This window comes from Mesoplodon bidens (assembly GCF_964165515.1).
Source record: "Mesoplodon bidens genome assembly, chromosome: 1".
In the NCBI taxonomy this organism is placed as follows: Eukaryota; Metazoa; Chordata; class Mammalia; order Artiodactyla; family Ziphiidae; genus Mesoplodon; species Mesoplodon bidens.
Genome location: NC_138176.1, coordinates 48,246,519 through 48,269,783, shown reverse-complemented (window position 1 = coordinate 48,269,783; position 23,265 = coordinate 48,246,519). Strand labels below are relative to the sequence as shown.

Here is a 23,265-nt window from a genome sequence, read left to right as displayed (position 1 = left end):
GGGTGTACATAGTATGCAGGCCCTGCAGGGCCAGCCCTCTCACCCGATGAGGGCTCCTCCTTGCATCTTCATCACCCACACCTGGGCCCCGCTGAGAGGGAATCAGTTTTCAAAGGCTTCGAGACAGATGATCTTGAACGTGTGACATTACCCAAGCACAGAGGGTTTCCCTGGTCCTCAGTGAAGATGGTCACTACATATGCATTCAGAACAATTTGCTCCAAAGCAAGCATCTCCCTTGGATTTTTCACTGAGCCCTTCTGTGTGCAGAGAGTGTGCTGGGTGCTGGGGATGCAGCCCTGTGCAGCACGCATCTGCAAGGAACATCCTTCCGTGGTAATCCTCTGCCCTCCCTCCTGCTGGCCCCCAAGATTTCCCTGCCTCAAACCTACACCTTTCGGGTCTGACAATGGAAGTGACTCTGACTGATCAGTGCTCACTTTTTGGATCAAGACAAGCCTCCAAAACCAGGAGAGCTGGCTGGCAGTCTTCATCGATCTTCTTGGTTTTCCCAACAGAACCAACTCCGAATGTAAAATACAGGGTTTCCCTTAACTATCTTTTGCCTACTGAACTGGTCAACCAGGGAAGCTTTTCAGCGAGGCTGCACTGTCAATGTGCCTTAAAGCAAACATGTTTCCTGGCTATCCCCAGGGTATATCTGGGGTATTTTTCAGGAACACTTAAGCTTTTCTCTAAGTGTTCCTCTCTCCATTCTAGGCTCAACAGAATTTTGGCACAATGAGAAAGTCTACCCTTTTCAAAAGTGATAAACAGTTCTGTTCTTCCGTTGCACAGTCATCTATTGGGTGTGTTGTGTACCAGGTGCTGAGCACAACCCAGCCACCTCAGACCCTTCCTGCAAGGACACACCCCCTGGTAGAGGAAACAGACACATGAACACATCCTCATTATACAGTATGACAAGTACAGTGATAGACACATGGAACTGATCCAAGGGAAGGAGAAATCAGTTTTATTTGGAAGGTGGTACAAAGAAGCTTGATTTTATCGTAAAAGATGAGTAGAAGTCACCTAGGTGGCTAGGGAGAGGTATAATTAACAACAGCATCAACTTACTTCACAAGGAATCTCATTCCAACAATACCAAACCCTGTGAGGCATTGTCAATGCACCCATTTTACAAATGTGTAAGTAAGGTTTGGAGAGGTTAAGTAATTTTTCACAAGGTCAGAGAGTTAGAAACTTGCAGAGGAGAGGCAACTCTGTACAGTTTTTTAAATGATGGAAACTAGATCCAGAGAATTTAAGAAAATTTGCTTAAGGTTAGACAGGTGATGGAATAGGAATCAAATCCAGGCATCATATTGAGACCATAGAGGTAGATGAATTATAGAGGACCTTTCATGTCAAGCTAAAGAATTTGGACTCTTTCCCATTGATGATGAAGAGGCTCTGAAGGGTTTTAATTGGTGTGGCCACTTCACCACATCCACTCTAATTTATCCTGCCCAATAAGTATAACTGATAACTTCTAGTAGTGAAGAAGGAACACCAGTTTTAGCCACAATGGACAGGTCCAGGGCAAAGATATTTTATTTAATTATGTTATTCTATTAAATGATGATATTCTATTTAATGAGAATTACTACAACTCAGGAAGAAAAAAGACAAAGAATCTAATAGAAAAATGGGGAAAGAAAATAGCATCAATTTACAAAAAAAGAAAATGCAAATGGTTAATACACATATGAAAAGGTAGTCAGCCAATTAAAACAATAATGTAATTAAAACAATAATGAATACCATTTTTCTCCCATCAGATTGACAAAAGGGAAAAAGAAAAGAGCAAGTGTTAGCAAGGGTATTTAGGACTGTGTCCTCTGCTTTGTGAGGGTATACACTTATGCAGCCACTTTGGAGGGCAATTTAGAAATTTCTTTTCAAATTTAAAAAGCACACAGTTTGCTAGGATCTACCAAGTTGTTGGTGTATCTCTGGGGGAAGCACCTCCATACAAGCACAAGGAGATTCATTGCAACATTGTCACACCTAAAAATTAGACATAACCCAAATGTCCACCTAAGGAAATAGCTGTAAACACTGGGGTATGCTCATAACAAAAAATAATGTGCAATAGCTAAGAAAATCGTGCTGTTTCTGTATAGACTAAAGTGGATACATTGTTGGGTGGAAAAGGAGAGAACTGCAGAATGATACATATATAACAACATTTATGTAAAAATATACTTATTTAAACACAGAGGCTGCTTATGTTACATTTTATATGGGTTCATAGATATGTATGGAGAGGGTTTAGAAAGGGCTTGGAAAATACATGCTAAAAACAGTAACAGTGGTAGTCTGAGAGGTAACAGAAGGGACCAGGGTTGGGGGCCAGAAAGAAACATGTATAATGCCCTAATTTCTATGAGCAATCTCTGTGAGCAATTTCTATTTATGTACTACTTATGTGATTAATTTTCATTTTAATAAATATAGAGATGGATTTAAAAACCACTGACACATCAGTTCCTCCTCAGTTTTATGGCCAGTGCCCTACAGAAGGCATAACAAGCAAAATCCTGTTATTAGACACCCAGACACAGATCCTGCCTTCAAGGAGCTCTCAGGCTGGTATGGGGGAACAGGTCCACCACCACGTGGGATGAACTCCTGATAGGGAGTAGATAATGCAAGGGGATTCATGCTGGGAGGAAAGGGAGGTTATTCACATTATTTCAGGAATCAGGAAGATATGGCAACCAAGGAGAGGCAAAGCTGGGCATGGGCCAAGAGAACTTCCCGTTCAAAGTGGGACCCAGCAATCCCACTACTGGGCATAAACCCAGAGAAAACCACAATTCAAAAAGACACATGCACCCTAATGTTCATTGCAGCACTATTTACAATAGCCAGGTCATGGAAGCAACCTAAATGCTCATCAACAGATGCATGGATAAAGAAGATGTGGTACATATATACAGTGGAATATTAGCCTTAAAAAGGAATGAAATTGGGTCATTTGTAGAGACGTGGATGGACCTAGAGACTGTCATACAGAGTTCAGTAAGTCAGAAAGAGGAAATCAAATATTGTATATTATCGCATATATGTGGAATCTAGAAAAATGGTACAGATGAACCAGTTTGCAAGGCAGAAATAAAGACACAGATGTAGAGAACAAACGTATGGACACCAAGGGGGGAAGCGGGGTTGGGGGTGGTGGTGGGATGAATTGGGAGATTGGGCTTGACATATATACACTAATATGTACAAAACAGATAACTAATAAGAACCTGCTGTATAAAAAAATTAAATTAAATTTTTAAAAAAGTGGAGAGGTGGAAGCTCCTGTGGCCATTAGGGAAGACAGGGAGAATGGGAGGTAGGGGGCAGGTTGTGGAAAGCCATGAGGCTGGGAGAAGAAGATGGACCCTAGTCCCAGGCATCAGGGGCCCCTGCAAGGTATGTTGGTCCCTGAGAACGTGCCTGAAACTTTACAGAGAAAAGAAGTTTGGCATCTGTGCAGGAGTGGATTGGCCAGGTCAGGAGGCAAAGGACAAGTTGGAAGGTAATTGACTGCCCCAGTGCAAAGGAAGATGTGCAGTCTGTGCCAGGGGCAGGGGTGGTCTTGATGGAGGAGGGAGATGAACCTGAGAAACTCATTTGATTGGGGTGGGAAGTGAGTGGAGGAAGCAGAGACAAAGGGGATTTTGAGGCTCTGCTTCCACTCAGTGATTTACAGGAAAGCGGGTAGAGGCAGTCCCTCCTCTGGGAGCTATACAGAGGAGCTACAAGTCCCACACACAGTGCAGAAGCTGCAGTCCCCTTCTTTTCCCATTGGAGCCCAACTATGCTGTGCATAAGGCAAGTCTGGTCCCTAAGGACAGGCTGGCCAAGGGCGGGCAGGCAGGCACGTAGTCCTTCTGGCTTCCAGCCACCAGACTCACAGGCTTCCGGGAAAGGCTGACAGGGCCGCTCTGTTCCTTTGAATCTGAAAATATGTGGCTGGGGAAACCTAAATTAATTAAGTGATGCTGAGGCCCTGAGGCCCCCCCTGAGGAAGCACACAAGGGAGGGGGTGGCGAGGGCAGGGTAAACTGCAACCCCCTTCCCAGTATTGGAATCCAGAGAGGCTCATGAGCCTCACTGGAATGAAGCCGGCACTCAAGTGCTTTCTGGGAGACAAAGAAATAATAAATCAAGAGCAGGTGCCCTGCCCACACACTGCCACCACCAACATCAATCTGCTGCTCCACAGAAACATGGCCATTTCCCATCTCTGGGACCAGATGTTTCAGTGAAGCAACAAATGGCAAGGCCCTGGAATTGACCCGGTCCATGACCTTCTCAGAAAAGAGGCCATGATGGATTGATGCCTCCCTCCAAAGCAGCACCCCTCCATACACAACTCCCCCAGGACCCCCCCAAATACACACACACACACACACACACACCAGACCTCACTCAGGCACAGGTGCAAGTTGGCTATCCTTCCAGCCCCTCCCCAAGCTGCGACATACCAGGACTCCCCGAGTCCCCAGCAAGCTCCACTGTGGCACTAGTCCGGTGTAGAAAAAAATTTTTTTTCCTAGCAGACTGAGGTCACAACTGTAGGCAATGGATAAAATGAGAAGGAAGATTGTCAGCCAGAAATTATCAACCTGTCTCTATCCATACAAAGCAATAATAATTAAGCTCCCACTAAGTGTCAGGCCTTGAGCTAGATACTTTCAAGTAAGTCATCTCATAATCTTCATTCATCCTGGAGCAGGACAGCATGGTGGCTGAGAGCTGGATGCTGGAGCTAGCCTGCATATGAAGTCTGTCTCCACCACTTGTGAGCTCTCTGACTGTGGATGAATTTCTATACCTTGGTGTCCTTACCCGCAAAAAGGTAGTATGAAGGTTGATAAAGGATTAAATGATTTAATGTTTACAAAATGCTTAGAACAGTGCCTGGCACTTTATAAACACATCTATGTGTCTTATAAATAAGTTCCTTGCTTTACGCATTCCACTTACTAGATATGTACTCTCCAGTAATAGTTACTACATCTGGTTGAGGAAAAGAGAGAAAAAATTGCTTTCATTTTCTCCAAAAGAATTGGATGGGAAGTTCCCTTTTGCCTGCAAGTTATGCTCAGATAGAGAACTCTCTGGGAAGGAATTTACCAAGAGTTCTGGTGAAGAGGAAGCCACAGGTGCAGGAAGATGGAGGGTCAGGGCCCTTGAGGGAGGCTGGTTGGCAAGTTGCAAAGCCTGTACCAGCACCCTGGACAGCTCCCCGCAGGCTAGTGCCAGAATAGAGGTTGTTCCCCTCCTGCCAAGGCTCAGCTTTTTGCTGAGGCAAGGCGTCCTGGTCTGCTGCCAACTCCTCCACCCTAGTCCTTGGGGCTGCTGATGCACGGGTAGGGGGTTGCCTTCTAAGCTGGAAGTTGGAGGGTGAGAGAATTTAGTGTCCCTGGAGCTTCCTTAAGGAGCTGGTCCTGGACCATCTTTCTTTCTTCCTTCCTTCCTTCCTTCCTTCCTTCCTTCTTGCCTGCCTGCCTGCCTGGGTGAAGTCTGGGGTGTGTGTGTGTGTGTGTGTGTTTTGGGAGGGATGTCCTGGGGGATTTTGTGTGGAGGGCTGCTGCTTTGGAGGGAGGCATCAGTCCATCCTGGCCTCTTTTCCTTCCATGGATCTTCATCCGCCCCTCTCCTTGGCACTGCCAGGGAGGGTGTGGTCGCTTTGTACTAAGAGCAGCAGGGGTTTGATGAGGCACAAGGAATAGGGAAGCAGCATGAGGACAACAAGACTGGTCCCCATGGCCTGGGTTTAAATTTAGGCTCTACTGCTGGAATCTCAGGCAAGTGACCCAGCTTCTCCATGCCCAACTTCCTCATCAATAAGACAGGGGAAATAGCACCTACACTGAACCAGGATTGAGTGAGAATTAAATAAAGCAGCACACACAACACCTCTGGCACAGAGATGTGCTTAATAAATGAACCTGTTTCCTGCCATAGGGGAACAGAGGACTGGAGAATTAGGCATGAGCCCAGAGATAACTTGCCTTCATGCTCAGGGACAGCCATGAATTCTGTGGGCCAGAGAGCTGGAAGAAGGGATCTGCATCTTGAAGGCCCTGGGAAAGTTTCTCTTCTCAAAGATTCCACTGTTCTTTAGCCACGAGACAGAAAACTTCTGCCTTAAATTCCAACCCCCCTTTTTCAAATCAGATAAGGCAAACAACATATGCATAAATAATAATTGCTCAGTAGGTTGGAAGACTGTCCCTTTAAAAGACTCATAATGGGAGAGTCAGAGGACCAGAGGTCTCAAACTCAAAAGACCAGAGAGCGAGGCAGGTGATGTAAATTTGTGAAGCCAGCTGGAGAAAGACTGCAATGAGCTAGAGAGGGTGTGTACTGACTAACGGCCTTCAAATAAAATTTAAAATAATTATCTCACCCAACAGAGCCCTTCTACAGCACCCATTTCCTGCTGAGGGCTGCAGCGAGTTAGGAGTCCCCTAACCCCTTACTTAACAGAGACCAAGGCTGGAGCCCAGAGAGAGGCTGTGACTTGCCCAAGGTCATCCAGAGCCAGGCCTGTCCCCATACTGGAACTTTTTCCGTCCCTCAGACAGAGGACAGTTTGGCCACTTCAGAGCACGTGTTGGCAACTCCTTAAGTGGAAGAGTTTCTTCTCCTTCCCTGGGGTGTCTGGGTGGGTGGAGAGATTGGGCAATGGGTGGCAAGGCTGCCGCCTCTCACCCTGGTGTGCTGGTCTCCATCACCTCATCCGACAGCTATCTCAGGGACAGAAGCCAACTTTCCAATGCCTTCTGGGCCTCTCACCAGCCAAGACACAGCCTGGAATGATAATGCCTGCTTAACCAGCGGGGCTAGCCAGGAAGCCAGCGTACCCCTGAAACTTTTATCTGCTCTTTACAAGACCCACAAGTGTAAAATGAAGATAAAACAACACATCTTACAGATGATAATAATAACCACAGCAGCCACTTACATTGCTCTTATTGTGTGCCAGGCACCCTAAGCAGTGGGTACTATTAACCATTTTACAGATAAAGAAACTGAGGGATAGAGAGGCGAAGTGATTTCCCCCACTTCCTCCCAGGCGCCCTAACTAGTAGGTGGCAGAGCCAGGAGCCATCTCAGTCCTCTGCCTCTAAAGCCCAAGTTCTTTCCACTGTATCAGGATGCCTCCTTCGGGGTGGGGAGCACCGTAAGGGAAGAAGCCGTATCTAATGGTAGTTTGCTTTTGAGGCCAGAAGGATGGGAAGAATCCTCTCTGACTCTGGTAGAAAGAGACAAACTGTAATCTCAACAGCACAAATCTCCCAGCCTCCACCGCCTCAGAGCCTCTCTCCGGCCAGTCCGCAGACCCGAACATGGACTCGATGTGCCATCCATGGTCCACGCTGGGGACGTATTAGGCCCAGCGCAAAGCCAGGGCCGCTCACCTTGTCTTCTGAGAACGGGGCGTCTCAGCGGGTGTGGCCCTCTTAAGGTGAGCCCCCCTTGAGCCTCTGCTGAGAGCAAAGCTGCTGGATCCTGCCCAGGAAATGGTTTCGGCGCCCACGCGGGGTCTCTTACAGCTCCAGGCGTAGACCCCTGCCACATCACTCCCTGAACCCACCCGGGACTTGGAGGCAGCTCTGGAGATTGGAGGTGGGGGTGGGGTTGGGAAGGGGGCGGGACCTCGCAGGAGCGGAGGGAGGGCTTGGTGTAGTGCGAAGACTGCCTGGGAGGAGTTAGAACGGGGAGGGCGTGAGGAGGCGGGAAGGGAGAAGAGGCGGAGCTGCCGAACCCGGACAGTTAAAACGGAAAGGGGGCGCACTGGTTAGGAGAAGGAGGTGGGGAAAGCGGTAGGGTGGGCGGGGCAGAGCTGATATTGGGGGCCCCGGGTGGGGACGAAGCGACTTCTCCCCTCAATCTCCAGATGCTCACAGTCAGGAGTTCTCTACTGTGACATTCTCCCGAAGGGCCGGTCGGTCGGAACCCAGTCCAGCAGTCTGCGCCTCCCCTCCCCGGCGTGGAAGGGGCCAGGGGGCGGGGCCAGAGAAAGGGTTGAGGGATCGGTCGTCGGCGCCCCTCCAGTCACCGCCCCACATTCCAGCTGCGAGAACAGATGGACGTAGCCGCGGCTCACCTCGGGGACTCCTTACCCGCTGCGCGCTGAGATCCAGGCTAAGGCGGAGATCTGGAGCCCCTAGCGACCCCTCTCCCGCGGGGCCGGGGGAAAGCGGCCGCTGTGTGCCCCTTTCCGCGGGGAGAAGAGCGGGCGCGGACCCCACGAGTCCTAGAACTGCGGGGGCGGAGAACCCGCTTGTCGCGCGGCGCACCCATCCTCAGGGGCTTGGCCAGGACTCTTTCCGCACCGAGACCCCTTTCTGGGGCTTCCAGCCTTGGCGCATCTGGGGAGAGGACCCCCTCCCGGCAGCGCCCCGCCCCCAGCCCCCGCCCCGCCGACGTCGCATTAGCACGAGCGACGCAAGTGGCCCGGGCACCACTCGGGGGCCGAGACTCGCCGCGTCACAGCCCCGAGTGTAAAAGAAAAAGAGTAGGCGGCGGCGGAGGAGGCAAGAGCCGACGCGAGGGGAGGGGAGGGGAGGGCGGCGGGGCGAGCGAGCCGGCGGGCGGGCGGCAGCAGCATGCCCCTCGGCCTGCTCAGGCGGCCTCTCAGCGCTGCGGGGGTGGCTCCCTGCGCGCCCGAGCCTCAGAGCGCTCATTCTCCGGCTCCGGCGCCTTGGCACGGCCGCCTTTCCTGACCGCCCCTGAGCCCAGCGGCGGCGGGTCCCGAGCTCGGTTCCGGAGAGCGGCGGCGCCTCGCCGGACAGGGTCCTTGCCTTTCCCGGCGAGCAGGGTCCCCCGAAGTTCCGCGCCCTGGTCTCTGCACTGCAGGGCGCGCGCGCCCGGCCCCGGCCGAAGCGTCCTCGGAAGAGCGGCGGGGTGCGGGTGATGGAACCCGAGGCGCCGGCGGGTCAGGCCCCGGCGGCAGCCAGCAAGCTGTCGGAGGCGGTGGGCGCGGCGCTGCAAGATCCCCGGCGGCAGCGGCGCCTCGTGCTGGTCATCGTGTGCGTGGCGCTGCTCCTGGACAACATGCTGTACATGGTCATCGTGCCCATCGTGCCCTTCTATGTGCACTCGGCCAGCGAGAAGCCCACCCTGACTTCCAAAGTGTGTGTGACCGCCCTGCCGCCGCCCACTCCGGCCAATGCCAGTGCCGACACTGTCAACACCTCGGAGTCCTCGACGGCCGCGATGCCGGCCAGGTCTACCGCGCAGCCCCAGTACCCCACCGACAACGAGGACGTGAAGATCGGGGTGCTGTTTGCCTCCAAGGCCATCCTGCAGCTGCTGGTGAACCCCCTGAGCGGGACCTTCATCGACCGCATGAGCTATGACTTGCCGCTGCTTATGGGCCTGGGCGTACTGTTCGCCTCTACAGTGATGTTTGCCTTCGCGGAGGACTACGCGACGCTCTTCGCCGCGCGCAGCCTGCAGGGTCTCGGCTCGGCCTTCGCGGACACGTCTGGCATTGCCATGATCGCCGACAAGTATCCTGAGGAGCCGGAGCGCAGTCGTGCCCTGGGCTTGGCGCTGGCCTTCATCAGCTTCGGAAGCCTAGTGGCGCCGCCCTTCGGGGGGTTCCTCCACAAGTTCGTGGGCAAGACCGCGCCCTTTCTGGTGCTCGCCATGGTTTCGCTGCTCGACGCCCTGCTGCTGCTGGTCGTGGCCAAGCCCTTCTCCGCCGCGGCGCGGGCGCGGGCCAACCTGCCAGTGGGCACGCCTATCCACCGCCTCATGCTGGACCCCTACATCGCCGTGGTGGCAGGCGCGCTCACCACCTGCAACATCCCCCTCGCCTTTCTCGAGCCCACCATCGCCACGTGGATGGAGCACACGATGGCGGCGTCCGAGTGGGACGCAGGCATAGCCTGGCTGCCAGCCTTCGTGCCGCACGTGCTAGGCGTGTACCTCACAGTGCGACTGGCAGCGCGCTACCCCCACCTGCAGTGGCTGTACGGCGCCTTCGGGCTGGCAGTGATAGGCGCCAGCTCGTGCTTGGTGCCCGCCTGCCGCTCCTTCGCACCACTAGTGGCCTCGCTCTGCGGCCTCTGCTTCGGCATTGCGCTGGTGGACACGGCGCTGCTGCCCACGCTCGCCTTTCTTGTGGACGTGCGCCACGTCTCGGTCTACGGCAGCGTCTACGCCATTGCCGATATATCCTATTGCGTGGCCTATGCGCTCGGGCCCATAGTGGCGGGCCACATCGTGCACTCGCTTGGCTTTGAGCAGCTTAGCCTTGTTATGGGCCTGGCCAACCTGCTGTATGCGCCCGTCCTGCTGCTGCTGCGCAACGTGGGCCGCCTGAAGCGCTCCCGCTCCGAGCGCGATGTGCTGCTGGATGAGCCACCGCAGGGTCTATACGATGCTGTGCGCCTGCGGGAGCGCCCTCTGTCCGACCGGGAAGGCGCGCCTCGCAGCCCGCCAGGCCCCTTTGACGCATGCGAGGACGACTACGACTACTACACCCGCAGCTAGCAGCCCCGCTTCTCCTCCAGGCCACCCGCCCACTCCCCACCCCACTCCCACCCCCGGGTCAAGGTGGCTGCTCTGTGAGCACACTGGCCAGCTCAGGCTCAGGTCCCGCCTCCTCCAGCGAGTACCCCAGCCCCTCCTCTGTCTTGATTTCCCCTGCCCGAGTCCCCTCTCTATGACCCTTTCTGTGTCCTCCTCCCTTTCCTCCAATGGGGCGTGGAGCACCGAGGCACGTGAACTGATGTGCTCCTGGCAAAGAGGAAGAGGCGCGCGGGTCGCCACCTCGGCGCTCCCCGATGTAGAGCCGTGCCTCTGTTTGTCCTTCCTTCCCTTCCTCCCAGTGCCAACTTGGCCCGCTGCGCCGCGGTGCCTCCGGGCCGAATCAATAAACTATATCTGTACGAGACCGAGTCTCTTTACTGATGGGGTGGGCGGCCGGGCTAGGGGCCAGGGCAGAATGGGAGGGTGATCTGGGTCTAACCCAAATCCAGCGGGCACGCAGGAAGCCTGTTGCTCTTTTGCTACCTGGAAAAGGAGATACGAAAGAAGCAAACTCAACAAGGGCTCCCACCCCCAAACACCCTGGTGCCTAGTCCGGTCTCAGCCCGCGACAGCCCCTCCCTCACCTAGGCCTAGCGCAGCGCCCCAGGGCGCCGCCCGGGGGAGCCTGAGGACCCTCTCCCTCGGGTGCGCTGGTCCCGCCCCTTGAGGACACACCCTGAGTCTAAGACAGAGCTCTTAGGCGCCCAAGCTTCCCTTCCCTTCGAGCCTGGCAACCCGTCCTGTCCAGTCTCCGAAAGGGAATAGGGGTGGAACTGTTATGAGCAGCTGAAAAAAAACCGGCCAGATCTTTAAGGGCTTGATTTCTCGAGATGCGTGTGTGTGATGTGTGTGTGTTCGTTAGACCGCTGGACTCTATCCTACGAGGAGTGGAGGAACAGTTGTCGATGTGTCCGCTGTGTCCCAGCTATGCGGGCTTGAGTCAGGGCTGGAGAGAATGATAGTGTGAGAGCTGATACCAACCCCACCCTACACGGTCCTGAGTGCAAGCAAGCGCCCAGGGCTGCCAGAGAAGTCTCCCCACCTTGAGTGGGGGTCCCCAGAGTCCCAGACCAGCGTGTGTGCACCACTCCCAGTCCTGTAACCTGTGGCCTCCCGAGGGCTGCAGAGTCCTCAGATTCTGGCATGGAGAGGTCGCCGTGTTGGGGTATGCCTGTGTATTAGACAACGTCTGTGGGGGTCTGTACTGCTGGTGTGTGCACGTCTGTTCTGACTCTGTGTGTCCAGCTGTGTGTGTGTCTGTCTGAGCAGGGTCTCTCTTTGTGAGTCTGTCTGTGTGTGTTCGTGTGTAAGGATCTATATGGGGTGGGGGGGAATGCATTGTCTGGGAGGAATGTCTGCCTCTGGCTGTGTGTCTCTAAGCATCCCTAGGTCTGTATCCTGCATATTCCCCGTAGTGCCAGCCGGGATGAGTGGGAATAGAAAAGGACCTGCAGTGATCGACAAACAGGTTGTTTTTATTGATTATTATTATATTATTATTATTATTAATTACATTGTAAAAGGAGTTGTAATAAGGTTTGAGCCTGCCCTAGACAGTGGGGAGGGCACAGATTTATCCAGACCCAACCCTCCCCAGGGTTCTGCAGAGGCAGCCACGGCTAGGGGTTAGGGGAGCGCAGGGACTGGGGAAGGCTGAGCTGAGGGCGATGGGCACGGGCGGGGCCACGTTCTGCACCCCCCATCTCGGGCCTGGATTCCGCTGCCTTTGCTAGAGATCGTCCGGGAAGCCGTCAGAGCACGGGATGGGGGCCGGGAGGTGGGATCCCGGAAGGCGGCGGAGTGGTGGTGGGGGGGACAAAGGATGGAGAGGGTGAGAGGTAGGGGTGGGGCTGGGGGGAGGGAGGAAAAGGGAGAAAGGGGAGGGAGGAGGAACAGGAGGAAAGAGGGGAGGTGACTGGCGCGGCCGGCTCGCTCGCAGCCAGTCGCGAGGCCTGGGGACCCGGCGACGTCGGAGGCTCTGCCACCGACTGAGGCGGTGGCCCCCACCCCCGCACTGCTGACGCGCCCCCGAATCCCTTCCGGCTCACATTCTAGCCCCTAGTTCTGCTGGGTGCGGTGCAGCGGCGGCCGAGGCAGCAGAGACGAGGAGAGCAGGTGAGTAGGGCTGGACTGGCGGAGCACAGCGCGGGGAGCCGGGAGCGGAGGGAGGCTCCGTCCAGGGACCGCGCCGGGGCCGGGAGGCCCCAGAACCCGCGGAGTCCTCCGAGTCCCAAAGGGCAGCGGCCGTCGGGGGACAGCCGGGAGGGTGCGGGATTCTGTGGCTCTGGTGTTTCTCCACCCAGGGTGGGGGCAGGGGACGGGGAGCTGGATGGTGCGAAGTTGGGGGAAAGGGCTTGGACAGGCTTGACTGTCAGCTTCGCGGCTTCACGTGTGTGCCCACACTTCTGAGCCCCCATCTGCTAAGTGCCAAGGTGTGCACTTTCCGTGCCCAGTTGGAGGGTCTGCAGGTCTCACTCCAACCCCCTGAAGTGCTGGCATGCACCTGCCTCTCCGACTCTGTCGCGGAGGCGGGAGATGGGGTGCAGGCGTGGGCGCGAGTAGCAAGTGTAAGCCGGGTGGCAGGGAGCCCCTGGAGCACGCGGGCAGCCTGTGGTGCCCGGGCTGAGCTGGGCTTCGGCTTCCAGGGCAAAGCAGAGCCCCCTTCAGGCAGGCTTCAGAAGCCAGGCTGGTGGGAGTGTGGAGTGGAGGGCACCAAACTGACATAGAAAGATACCGACACAAATACACCCTTTAGGCGCCAGGGCCAGTGAGGAAGAGCAGCTGGCCGGCAGGAACAAGGCCCTCCCATTTGGCACCCATGAAACCATCCTACTTCAATCTCCTGTGCCTCTCCAGGACTTGGTGTCTCTGAGGCTTGACTAGTGTCTTCCCGCTATGCGCTGGCTGGGGGCCAGAGCAAGAGGAGGCATTGGCTGCATTGTCTGTAGGGCCCTTACCACCTTGCCCTTGCCCTACTCGGCCCCTCAAAACTCCTGTGGCACTGGGGTCGACTCTCATCTGGATGCTGTTGCTTCTGCTTTGCAGTGGGTAGCAGCAGCCCCTATGCTACAGGGCGCTCACCGGTCTGGGGACCACCTAGTCCCGAGTGCTGTGTCACAGTGCCCGCAAGGACTCTACATTCTCTGCCCAGTGCTACCAGGCAACCCCAGACTCCTCCACCCCTGGACCAGGATTATCTATCTTTCTGGATGCTGTGTCTTAGGGTCAGCTGTGCCTTGCACCCAACCCCCCTCTCCCACTGTGTCTGCCTGGGGGTAGAATGGGCTAAGTCTTAGCTTTAGGCTCTTGGGAGAGAATAGGGGATGGATGAGTGGAAACCATGGGTGTGTGCTTATGCTTATGCAGGCTTATGCTTAGGGATAGAAGTTGGGCCCTGAGGATAGAGGTTGGGCCCCAGTAGCCTTAAAAACTGGCTTTTGCCCCTCTTGGCCTGGCTCACTTCTACTGTACCTTCAGAATTAATCCATCTCCTTACAGGCCTATTCAGGGGGCCCCTAGGGGCCTGGGCTGCCTAACTTCCCTGTACATCTCCCTCAGCATTCTCATGCCACCTACACTGGGAGCCAGCCAACCAGAGACTGCCTAAGTCACAGCCCATCCAGAAGAGTCCTCCCTGCCTTGGCCACGGGCCAGTCTCCGATAAGCCTAGAGTGTCTCCTGGAGCCCAGAGCCTTAAAGGACCTTGTATTCATTCATGTGCGCATGCATTCCTTGTACTCAGCTACCCAACACTGATTTTACTCCATGCCAGGCACAGGGCTGGGGCCCAGAGGTGAAGTACTGAACACGGCAGGTGTAGTCTTGCCCTGGAGAAGCTCACAGTCTAGTGGGAAAGAGAGATTTTAATCTGCAAAGCACATATCTATCGGGTCCCAGGCAGGAACAACGCAAGTGCTCTGCCAGTGACCCCTCATGGATCTGGAATGAGCAAGCCCAGCCCTGCTCTCTCCCACGCTGCTCTGGGGCGGTCAGTTGAGGCTGGATGACAGCAGTTTTGTGGAGCAGGTGCCAACTGGAGACTCATTTCAGGCCCCCCCCTCTCCTATTTGGAGTCAGACAGGACACTGTGGTCAGTGTGTGGACTGGTCTGGAGGTCAGGAGTTTGGGACCAGGCCCACAAGGAGGGCTGTGAACACTACTGCCCAGCTCTGGCCTCCTCACAGGGCAGGGGCAGAGTGCCAGGCTATGGGAAGTGAAGGGTCCGGTCTAGGTGGCTCTTGTATTGATGCCTCTCTGCTTCTTGGTCCCCAGGTCCACACCTCTGCTTCCCCAAACAGGAGTCACCAAGATGCCCATCCTCGAAAAAACGCCCCCTAAGACGGCAGCAAAAAGTCCCAGCGGTGAGGAGGAGCCTGTAAGTAACATTTGGATCCCTCTCTCCCCACTCACAAACTCTTGTTTCCAGAACAGTCCTGAGTGGGACTGACCCCCAACTCTTGCCTGGCCCCTAGCCCTGTGCTCTCCTGGGCAGGAGGCCCAGGCTGCAGCCCTGCCCCAAGTTTGCTGAGGAGCCCGGGGAGGACTGGAGGGGCTGGGAGTGGCATCAGGGAATACCGAGGGAATGCTGACAGCCACACTTCCTAACCTCCAAGGCCAGGGAGAGCCCTTGACCTGAGCCAGGCACTCTCTTTTCTCTCAGGGCCTCCCCTCTCTCCAAGTTCCACCTCCAATGGCTGTGAGCCCAGTGGAACAGCCTTAGGATGAGGCTGAATTCCCTACTCTAAGCCTTGTCACATCCCAGCCCCAGCTGCTGTCAGCCCTGGAGCCTCAAGCGCCATCTTCCCCACTGGTTTGAGACAATGCCACCCTTCCCTGGGCAGGCATCCTCCTTCCCCACCACACTCAACCCACCTTCCAGAGTGATAGAGCGACACATCTGATCTTCAGGCTGTTGCACATGGCGGTTCCTGTCTTCTTGACATCCCTTTACCCCAACCCTAACCCCAGGGCTTCATTTGAAAACCTGATCAGAACTTTCTGGCTTCTTCTCATGAAGTTGCTCACCACATTGTCCAAACAACCTGACAAACACCTCTGTTGTTGCCTCTGGTCCGTGGCACATCCCTCCCTTTGGTCTGTGGCTGCCTTGAGAGCAGGCTCTGTATCTCTATTGTCCCTGAGTCCAGCCCAGAAATGTGAGCCCTGGCTCACATAAATTGCCCAGAAATGTTTACTGATCTAAGACCCCAGGGCCCAAAGACCCTCATTTGTACAAGTCCCTGCCTCTGTACCCAGGCAAGGCCAGAAGCCCACGAGAGTCTGGGAAGAGCCCCAAGGGGCTGAGACATCTGAGCAGAGATTTCCTGCTTCACTCCTTCTTCCCCATCACTGATTCCCCATGACCCAGGCTGAGTCACTGTCAGAGCTCCGAAGAAGGGTAGCCTGTTTCTAGCAGGGGCTCTAGCCAGATCTGCTGGCACTCTTGGCCAAGCCACCAGCTGGACTGCGCTTTCTGTAGATGCTTCCCCACTCACCCACCACACAGACCCCCAAGACCCCAAGAGAAGGAAGAGGGAACTAGAGTAGCTTGGTGGGGAGGCTGGACCTGGCTCTCTGGGAGTGTGCTGAGCAGCCTAGAATGCTGCCCGGACCATCCTCAAGGGTTACCCAGGGCAGGAGCAGCCCGTAGTTGGCACTGACACCCTCCTCCCTCCTCCTAGGGCAGTAAACTCTAGAGACAGGCTCAGACAGGCAGAGCCCCTTCCCTCATCAGCACATGCGCTCCGGCTCACTCACACTTGGGGTCCACCTGCCCAGAGCTCCCAGGGATGGGGGTGGGGGTCCGCTTCAGTCCCTGTAGCAGCAAGAGCAGAACACAGGTAAGCATTCAATGGACCCCCTTCACTCCAAAGCCTAGCCGGGGTGGAAATTCACTGACCCCACCACCCCACAGAGGAGAAACCCCTGAAAAGAAGGCAGCCCACCATCTGCCAGCTTTGTAAAGTTTAAGTAGTAGTATGAAAAGTCCTGGTTTCCGATTGTGACCAGCTAAGTGAGGAAGAAGGAAAAGGATGGATGGAAAAGGGAGCAAGGGAGAGAACGACCAAGGAGGAAGGAGCAGAAGGGCTGTCGGTGGTGGGGAGTGGGGACTGATTTCAGGTCCTGCCTCTGCCATAGAATGGCTGGATGACTTTGGACTAGCCTCTTCACCCTCTGGTCCTCAGTTTCCTCATCTGAAAATGGGACAAAATTTCCTTCCCAGGCTAAGGCATAACACTGTTGAGCGCACACAAGATCCCAGGGTGACAGAGCTCGTAAACTGAGAAGCCCGGATCAGGAGGACATGGGTGGCGAGTTCTACTTAGATTCTTGAGACACTTTGGGGGCCCCCAGGTATTATGGGTTTTCTCTTAGGAATCCATCTGGAGGGATAAGGATAGTAATATCATAATGTTTTATGATGTGACTAATTGGGGCCAGTTGTTTCTCTTATTTAATTCTCTCTGTGCCCCTCTCACATAGGAATTGTTATTTATGTCCTATGAATGAGGAAGCTGAGGCTTGGAGAGATTAAGAGTGGGAAAACTTCCAATGAATTCCCCCCTACCTGTGCCCCATACCCACATGGAGCTAAATGCCCCTCCCTGTGTTTCATAACTGACAGGGATTTAATAAGGGGCCCAGTGCATGAGTCACCTTCCCAGGAAATATCATGCAGAATTCTGGTCATTAGGGCAAGCAGTGAACTATACCTCACACCACCTTTCAACTCTCCAAATCTCTCCACTAGAGTCACACCCTTTAGGTCCGGAGATCAATTGGATTGTGGAGCCCCAGCTGGGAACAAGTCCTAAATTAAGAGTGGCCAGCAGTCAATATCAATAACAGGACCATTTCATCTTACACTCATTCTTTATGGTTTATAGGCACTTTCATATTCATGATCTTTTTGGTCTTATGAGAGATAGAGGTTATTCTGTTTTACAGGGTAGGAAACTGAGGCACAGAGGTAGGGGTGCTTTGCTCAGGATCACACAGATGGTCAGCATCAGGGTCGGGGCATGAACCCATGTCTGTCTGGTGTCAGCATCAAGGTCTTTTCCTCTGCACTTTGTCCCCTCCTAGAGGACAGGCTGGGGTGTAGGAGAAAGCTAACAGGAGCTTCCTAAGTTCACAGTTCTGCTGAGCTGAGCCCTGGAAACAGATGAGTCCCAGGATAGGGAACAAAGATGGGGCAGATCGAAACAGACACAGGGGATCAATTTGGGGACAGGCATGGGCCACACATGAGAAGAGGAACCAAAGCCTGTGAACCTTCTCTTCCAGGGGCTGCCCAAACTCCCCGTGCCCCCGCTGCAGCAGACCCTGGCCACCTACCTGCGGTGCATGCAGCACCTGGTGCCTGAGGAGCAATTCAGGAGGAGCCAGGCCATCGTGCAGCGGTTTGGGGCTCCTGGTGGCCTCGGTGAGACCCTGCAGCAGAAGCTCCTGGAACGGCAGGAGAAGACAGCCAACTGGGTAAGAGCTGCTGGGAGGGGGCAAACAAGGAACCCATGGGGCAGGGGGCAGAAAGCAGTCATGGAGACAGAGGGATGTGGGTGTGGGGCAGGTAGGTGACAAAGATGGGGCAGATGGAGGGACAGGCATGGGGGAGACAACAGAGCGATAGTGAGGAGCAAGGGTGAAGGACAGACAAGATGGGGATGGGGACAGAGAGGGGACAGATGGGGAGAAGGATGGGGGACAGGGACAGAGATGGGGCAGATGGGGGACAGAAATGGGGGGGCAGATGAGTAACAGGGACGGGAGCAGCAGAGGATAGCATGAGGTCAGGGGAGCAGAGAGGGGTGAAGGGCAGGAATGAGACACTCATAAGAATGGGCAGGGGACATGGATGAAGCAGTAAACAACCAGGATGAACACTGGGATGGAAGAAAGGAGATAGTATGGGACAAAGCTAAAGGACAGGCGTGGTAGACGGGGAGCACACAGGCCCTAGCCCATAAGTGGGGCTCAGCGTATGTTTGTGGAATGAATGAATGAATGAAAAAAGTACATGATCTAGTGAAGGGTCCCCATTTTCCCTTGGGGCTGCCAGGATGGGACTGGTGCGCTCCACAGGCGAGATGTGTGTGGCCATTGAGGGTAATGGCACCCTTCCCCACCCTCCCTGGCAGGTGTCTGAGTACTGGCTGAATGACATGTATCTCAATAACCGACTGGCCCTGCCTGTCAACTCCAGCCCAGCTGTGATCTTTGCCCGGCAGTACTTCCAAGATACCAGTGACCAGCTAAGGTGAGGCCCCCGTGCCCCTGGGCTCACAACTTGGGAGTCTGCCTGGATGAGCGGGGCCTGGCACCAGCACCAGGAAGGAGAGGTTGAAACTCGTGCCTCGGCTGAGCTTTCTGCGGCCGAATGGCCCTGAGACAGTGGCATCCAGGCCATGGTGTCAGAAGGAGGTTAGGCAAGCGGCACGTGGGTAACAAACACAGGGTCTTCCTCAGAATGTATCTATTTGGGGTGGGGTGGGGAGGTCACGGGCCCCCAGGAGTCCCCATGGCAGTCTGGGCCTGGTTGAGGCCCTGGGAGGAAGCCTGTAGCCTCTGATCCTGCCAGCGCTTGAGGCTGGGGCTTCTTACTGGGACCCACGGCCCCAGGCTATCTCAGAGGGCCTCTGCTGCCCCGCAGCCCCCAGCTCTGGACAGAGGCTCTGAGGGAGTGGAAATGGTTTCTTCCCGCCAGCCACCGCCAGAGTCTCTGCCATCTGCTGCAATTTCAGAGCTCACTGAGCCCCTGGAACAGCCTCTGGGCCCACTGATGACAACGGAGGGGCGATTTACGCAAGGGTCGGGTCGGGAGGAAAGGTCTCCCTGCCGGAGTCTCTCAGAGCCAAACCCAGGTCTCTGGCCTCAAGACCCACATGTGGCACAGCATGGGGATGGTTCAGAGGGAGGAAAAAAAAAACAAGAGGCAGGGCCCACCTCGGCCTCTGAGCAGGGCTGAACTATGCTGGAAGGCCCCTGCCCCCCTCCTTCTTCACCAAGACCAGCTTGGCCAACCTGCTGGCCGGGGGCAGTCTTCCCCCTTCCCCTGCAGCCAGGCCTTCCCTGGGCAGAAGGAAGTGTGTGGATGGATGAACAACTTCCGGAAACAGTTCTCAAAATTGCATCGAAGGGGGCGTTTTCCTCCTGATGCAATTAAGCCAGGCTCATCATCCATGGGACGTTAAGATGACAGGGTCGCGTGGTAAGGTTGTCTGGTGCCTTTTTTCCCCACGCCAGCACCCACTTTCCTTTTCATTAGCATTAAGGGGACCAAATGACTGACTTTCCCCAGGAGATTGGATTTCCCAGAACCCCTGGGTTTTGGCCCAGTCCAGCCCCAGCACAGGCCTTCACCTGGAAGAATCCCATCCCTGACGGTCCAACCCCCTCTTGCCTGCTCTGTGGCCTCTCCTGGCTTCCTCTCCCTCCTCCTCCTCCTCTTCAGTCACCTTCCAGTTTCCTCTCCTCCCCTCCCCAGTTCTCTCCTCAGGACCATTTTTAATCCAAGGTTTGTGAAGGACCGACAGCATGGGGGTAGGGGCGGGGCAGCTGGGACCCCACCTGATTAGTGTACCATCAAGGCCAGACATCTGGTGGGTGGTCCATGAGTTTGGGAGAGACAGAGAGGAGGTGGGAAGGAGGGGCAGAGGAAGGTGGAGAGAGAAGAAGTAAGAAGAAATGAAGGAAGAAGGGAGGGAGGGAGGGAGGGAGCTGGGCCCTGGAGAGGAAAAACTAAGGCCTCATCTCTCTCTGCAGGTTTGCAGCCAACCTCATCTCTGGTGTGCTCAGCTACAAGGCCCTGCTGGACAGGTAGGACCGAGCCCAGCCTGAGAAGGGTAGTACCCTGTTCACAGTCTGTTGACCCATCTGTCTCCCTACCACACTAGCCAAGGAGCTCCCAGAGGGCAGAGAACTTGCCTTTTTCCAGCTCTGTGTTCTGGGCCCCATCACAGAGCAAACAACCCCCCTGAACTTCCTGAGCATCAGAATGACCTTTACCCCAGCTGGCCTAGCCATTAATGGTTACTTTGCCCGGGGTAAGCACGATCCCTCCTTGATCTCTTTAAAATGCCCCCCTCCCTCCATACGTCTTATATATACACATGCCATGATTCAGTGTGTCAGGAATATAGAGAACATATCAAAAGGTGGGGAAGGAAAAGTTGTTGGAGCGCGGTGATGCTGAGTTCAGCCTCGTTACTCACTACTTGAAAGAAATGGGCTCCCCACTCTGAGCCTGTCTCCTCAACCCCATCAAGCTTGAGAAATGGGTGAGACGACTCAGTGGACCCAAAGGTGTCCTGACAGATGGAGAGGGCTGCATAAGCACAGTGGATCATCACTGATTTTAGGAGGAAAGTCCCTTTTCCAGCCAAGCCCCAGGTGCCCAGGAGCAGCAGAGAGAGTGAGAGGGCGTGGGGGACCCCGTGAGAGGGTCTCTGAGTCCCCAGAGGCAGGAAATGTAAGGGCATCAGATGCCAGAAAGAAAGAAGGGCCCAAAGCAGTGTCCATTGCACAGACGAGGAAGCTGAGGCTCAGAGAGGTTAAGGGCCTTGTCCGTGGTCACACAGCCAGCAGGTGTCAGAGTGAGGAAGGCACAGGGGCAAACTTCATTTTCTTTTTAACTTGATCCAACCCAGTCTTACCCAGACTTGTGGGGGAGGCTTAGACCTGCAGCCCCTCCAGGGTAGGGCTGTTTCCTCTGGAGAGGAGGGGGCAGGCCCCCAGACCCAAAGTGCAGAGTAGCTCAGGGCTTGGGCCCTGGGGTCAGCAGACCTGAGTCTGAATTCTGACACCTGCAGCACAGGACGTGTCGATCTTGGGTGAGTAATCCCTCCTAGCTATATACCCCTGTCTGTCAAATGGAAATAATGATAGTAGCAACCTCTTGGGGCTTCTGCAACTGTCCTATGAGATGACGCCTTCAAAGCTTTCAGCCCTAAGTTAGGCACACAGCAGGCTTTCCATTCATTTCTGAACCAAACACTCCTAGACTTCTGTCTGCCCACTCCTCACCGTACCATTCCCTCGCTGGGTCACCAGACCTTCCGGCTACTGCCACTCGTGGTGTTTTTTTGGTGTCTCTCTTCCTCGCTGGGAGAGCTCTGCCATCCCCCAGAACTCAGTGCTGCTGACACTCCGACTCTTTGATTTCAGAGAGCTTCATCCCTTACCTTGTCCAGCTGGACAGCAGAGGAGGAAGGGCACCACCCATGACCTTGTACCCTTCCATCGCTGACAGTCTAGACCCCAGACTCCCACGTGTGTGTGCGTGCGCTTGTATGCGTGCATGTGGGCACACTCACACAGACATGCATACCCATACATATCCACGTGAAGCTTCCCACATCTGATTACCGTAAATGTCATAAGGCTGGAAATTTATGCCATTGCCCGAGCGCCTGTTTGAGACGCTTCATTTACTCATTTATTCATTTGCTCACTTTGCAAATTGATGTTGGGAAGGTGAAGGGAAATAAGGCCCCATCCCTGTCTTCAAAAGCTTCTCAGACCATTTGGCAAGACAGACACATCAACAGCACAAAATACAGCTGTGTCGGTCCCCATGAGCCCCATACTCCATTATCTGACCCCCTGACCTCCCCACCAGGGCGCCTCCCAGTCATTGCAAGCTGAGTCATCCCCAGTGGGCCCTTGCGGTCCCTCCCCACACCCCAGCTGGACCCTCGCCTTGTCCTGCCATCTCAGTAAACGCACCACACACCCCCGGTGGTGAATCCAGGACCCTAGAAATCACCTGAGGTGTCTTTCTCCCTCGCCTGCTCATCTAGTCCAAGTGCAGGTGCGTCACTCTCCCTCCAGAACCCATTCCCATGCCTCCCTTCCCCTCCTCCCACCACCCTCCCCAGACCCATCACCTTCCCAGCAGCCCACAGCCTCCTTCCTGGTTCTTCCTTTGACCCACTTCCACCCATTGTCCACACAGAACCAGGGCCATTACAAAAGCAAAACAGATCAAATCCTGGCCCTGAAAGCTCTCGGCTTCTGGGGCTTTCACTGCCCCAAGAATGAAACGGTACCACCTTTCCACTGCCAAGGAGACTCACAAGTCTCCCCACCTGTCTGGCCATCTCTTTACTCAGTTTCAGTGCACTGGCTTCCTTTCACCTTGGACGAGTGTTCCTCAAATGATCTATGGTAAAGGACCAATATATTCTTTTAATTTAGCAAAGTGTTTGTAAAACACCGCAGAAATGAATTAGCAGAAAAATGACCCAAAGGTACAAAATACGACACCATTTGTTTTATCGTTGGATTCAACACACACAAACGTCCTCTGTCAACCTGTTAACAAGTTTCTGAAAGTTCCTTCTGGAGTCCCACACTCACCCTGTCGTGAGCTGGTCATTACAGTTCAGTCTGACACCCACAGTTGGAGCAGCAGGGCCGTGGGACACCCCACCCAGCACACCTCCTGCCTGCTTCTTACCCTCAGGGCTCAGCTCACAGGTCTGGTCCACAGTGAGGCTGGCCCTGGTCGCTCCTTCTGCCCCACTAGTCACTGTCTCATCACCCTGTCTCACTACCTGCTTGCTGTCTTTGCCCCACTACGTACCCCAGACCTGCGCCCCATTAGAACAGGAAACTCAGGTCTTGTTTGCAGCTATATGCCCAGATCCTGGTGCCTGGCCCCGGAGAGTGCTCAGTCACATTTGTTGGCTGAAAGGCTGGAAGGAAGGA

General features: G+C 54.8%; 2 protein-coding genes across 2 annotated transcripts in view; both read left to right on the top strand.

Annotated features, from left to right (window-relative positions):
- Nucleotides 1-8,931: 8,931 nt before the first annotated feature.
- SLC18A3 (solute carrier family 18 member A3) lies at nt 8,932-10,518 on the top strand (the record flags this gene model as incomplete). The annotated part of the gene is made up of 1 exon (XM_081247378.1): nt 8,932-10,518. One exon carries the CDS (start codon nt 8,932-8,934, stop codon nt 10,516-10,518), a length of 1,587 nt encoding a protein of 528 aa, XP_081103504.1.
- Nucleotides 10,519-14,866: 4,348 nt separating this feature from the next.
- The window catches only part of CHAT (choline O-acetyltransferase), a gene marked incomplete at both ends in the record, with an annotated part of 46,552 nt that continues 38,153 nt past the window's right edge, over nt 14,867-23,265 (top strand). The window contains 4 exons of the mRNA XM_081243202.1: nt 14,867-14,932; nt 17,845-18,036; nt 18,696-18,814; nt 20,320-20,373. Of these exons, the coding sequence (XP_081099328.1) occupies nt 14,867-14,932; nt 17,845-18,036; nt 18,696-18,814; nt 20,320-20,373 (431 nt within the window). The remainder of the gene's footprint in view (nt 14,933-17,844; nt 18,037-18,695; nt 18,815-20,319; nt 20,374-23,265) is intronic.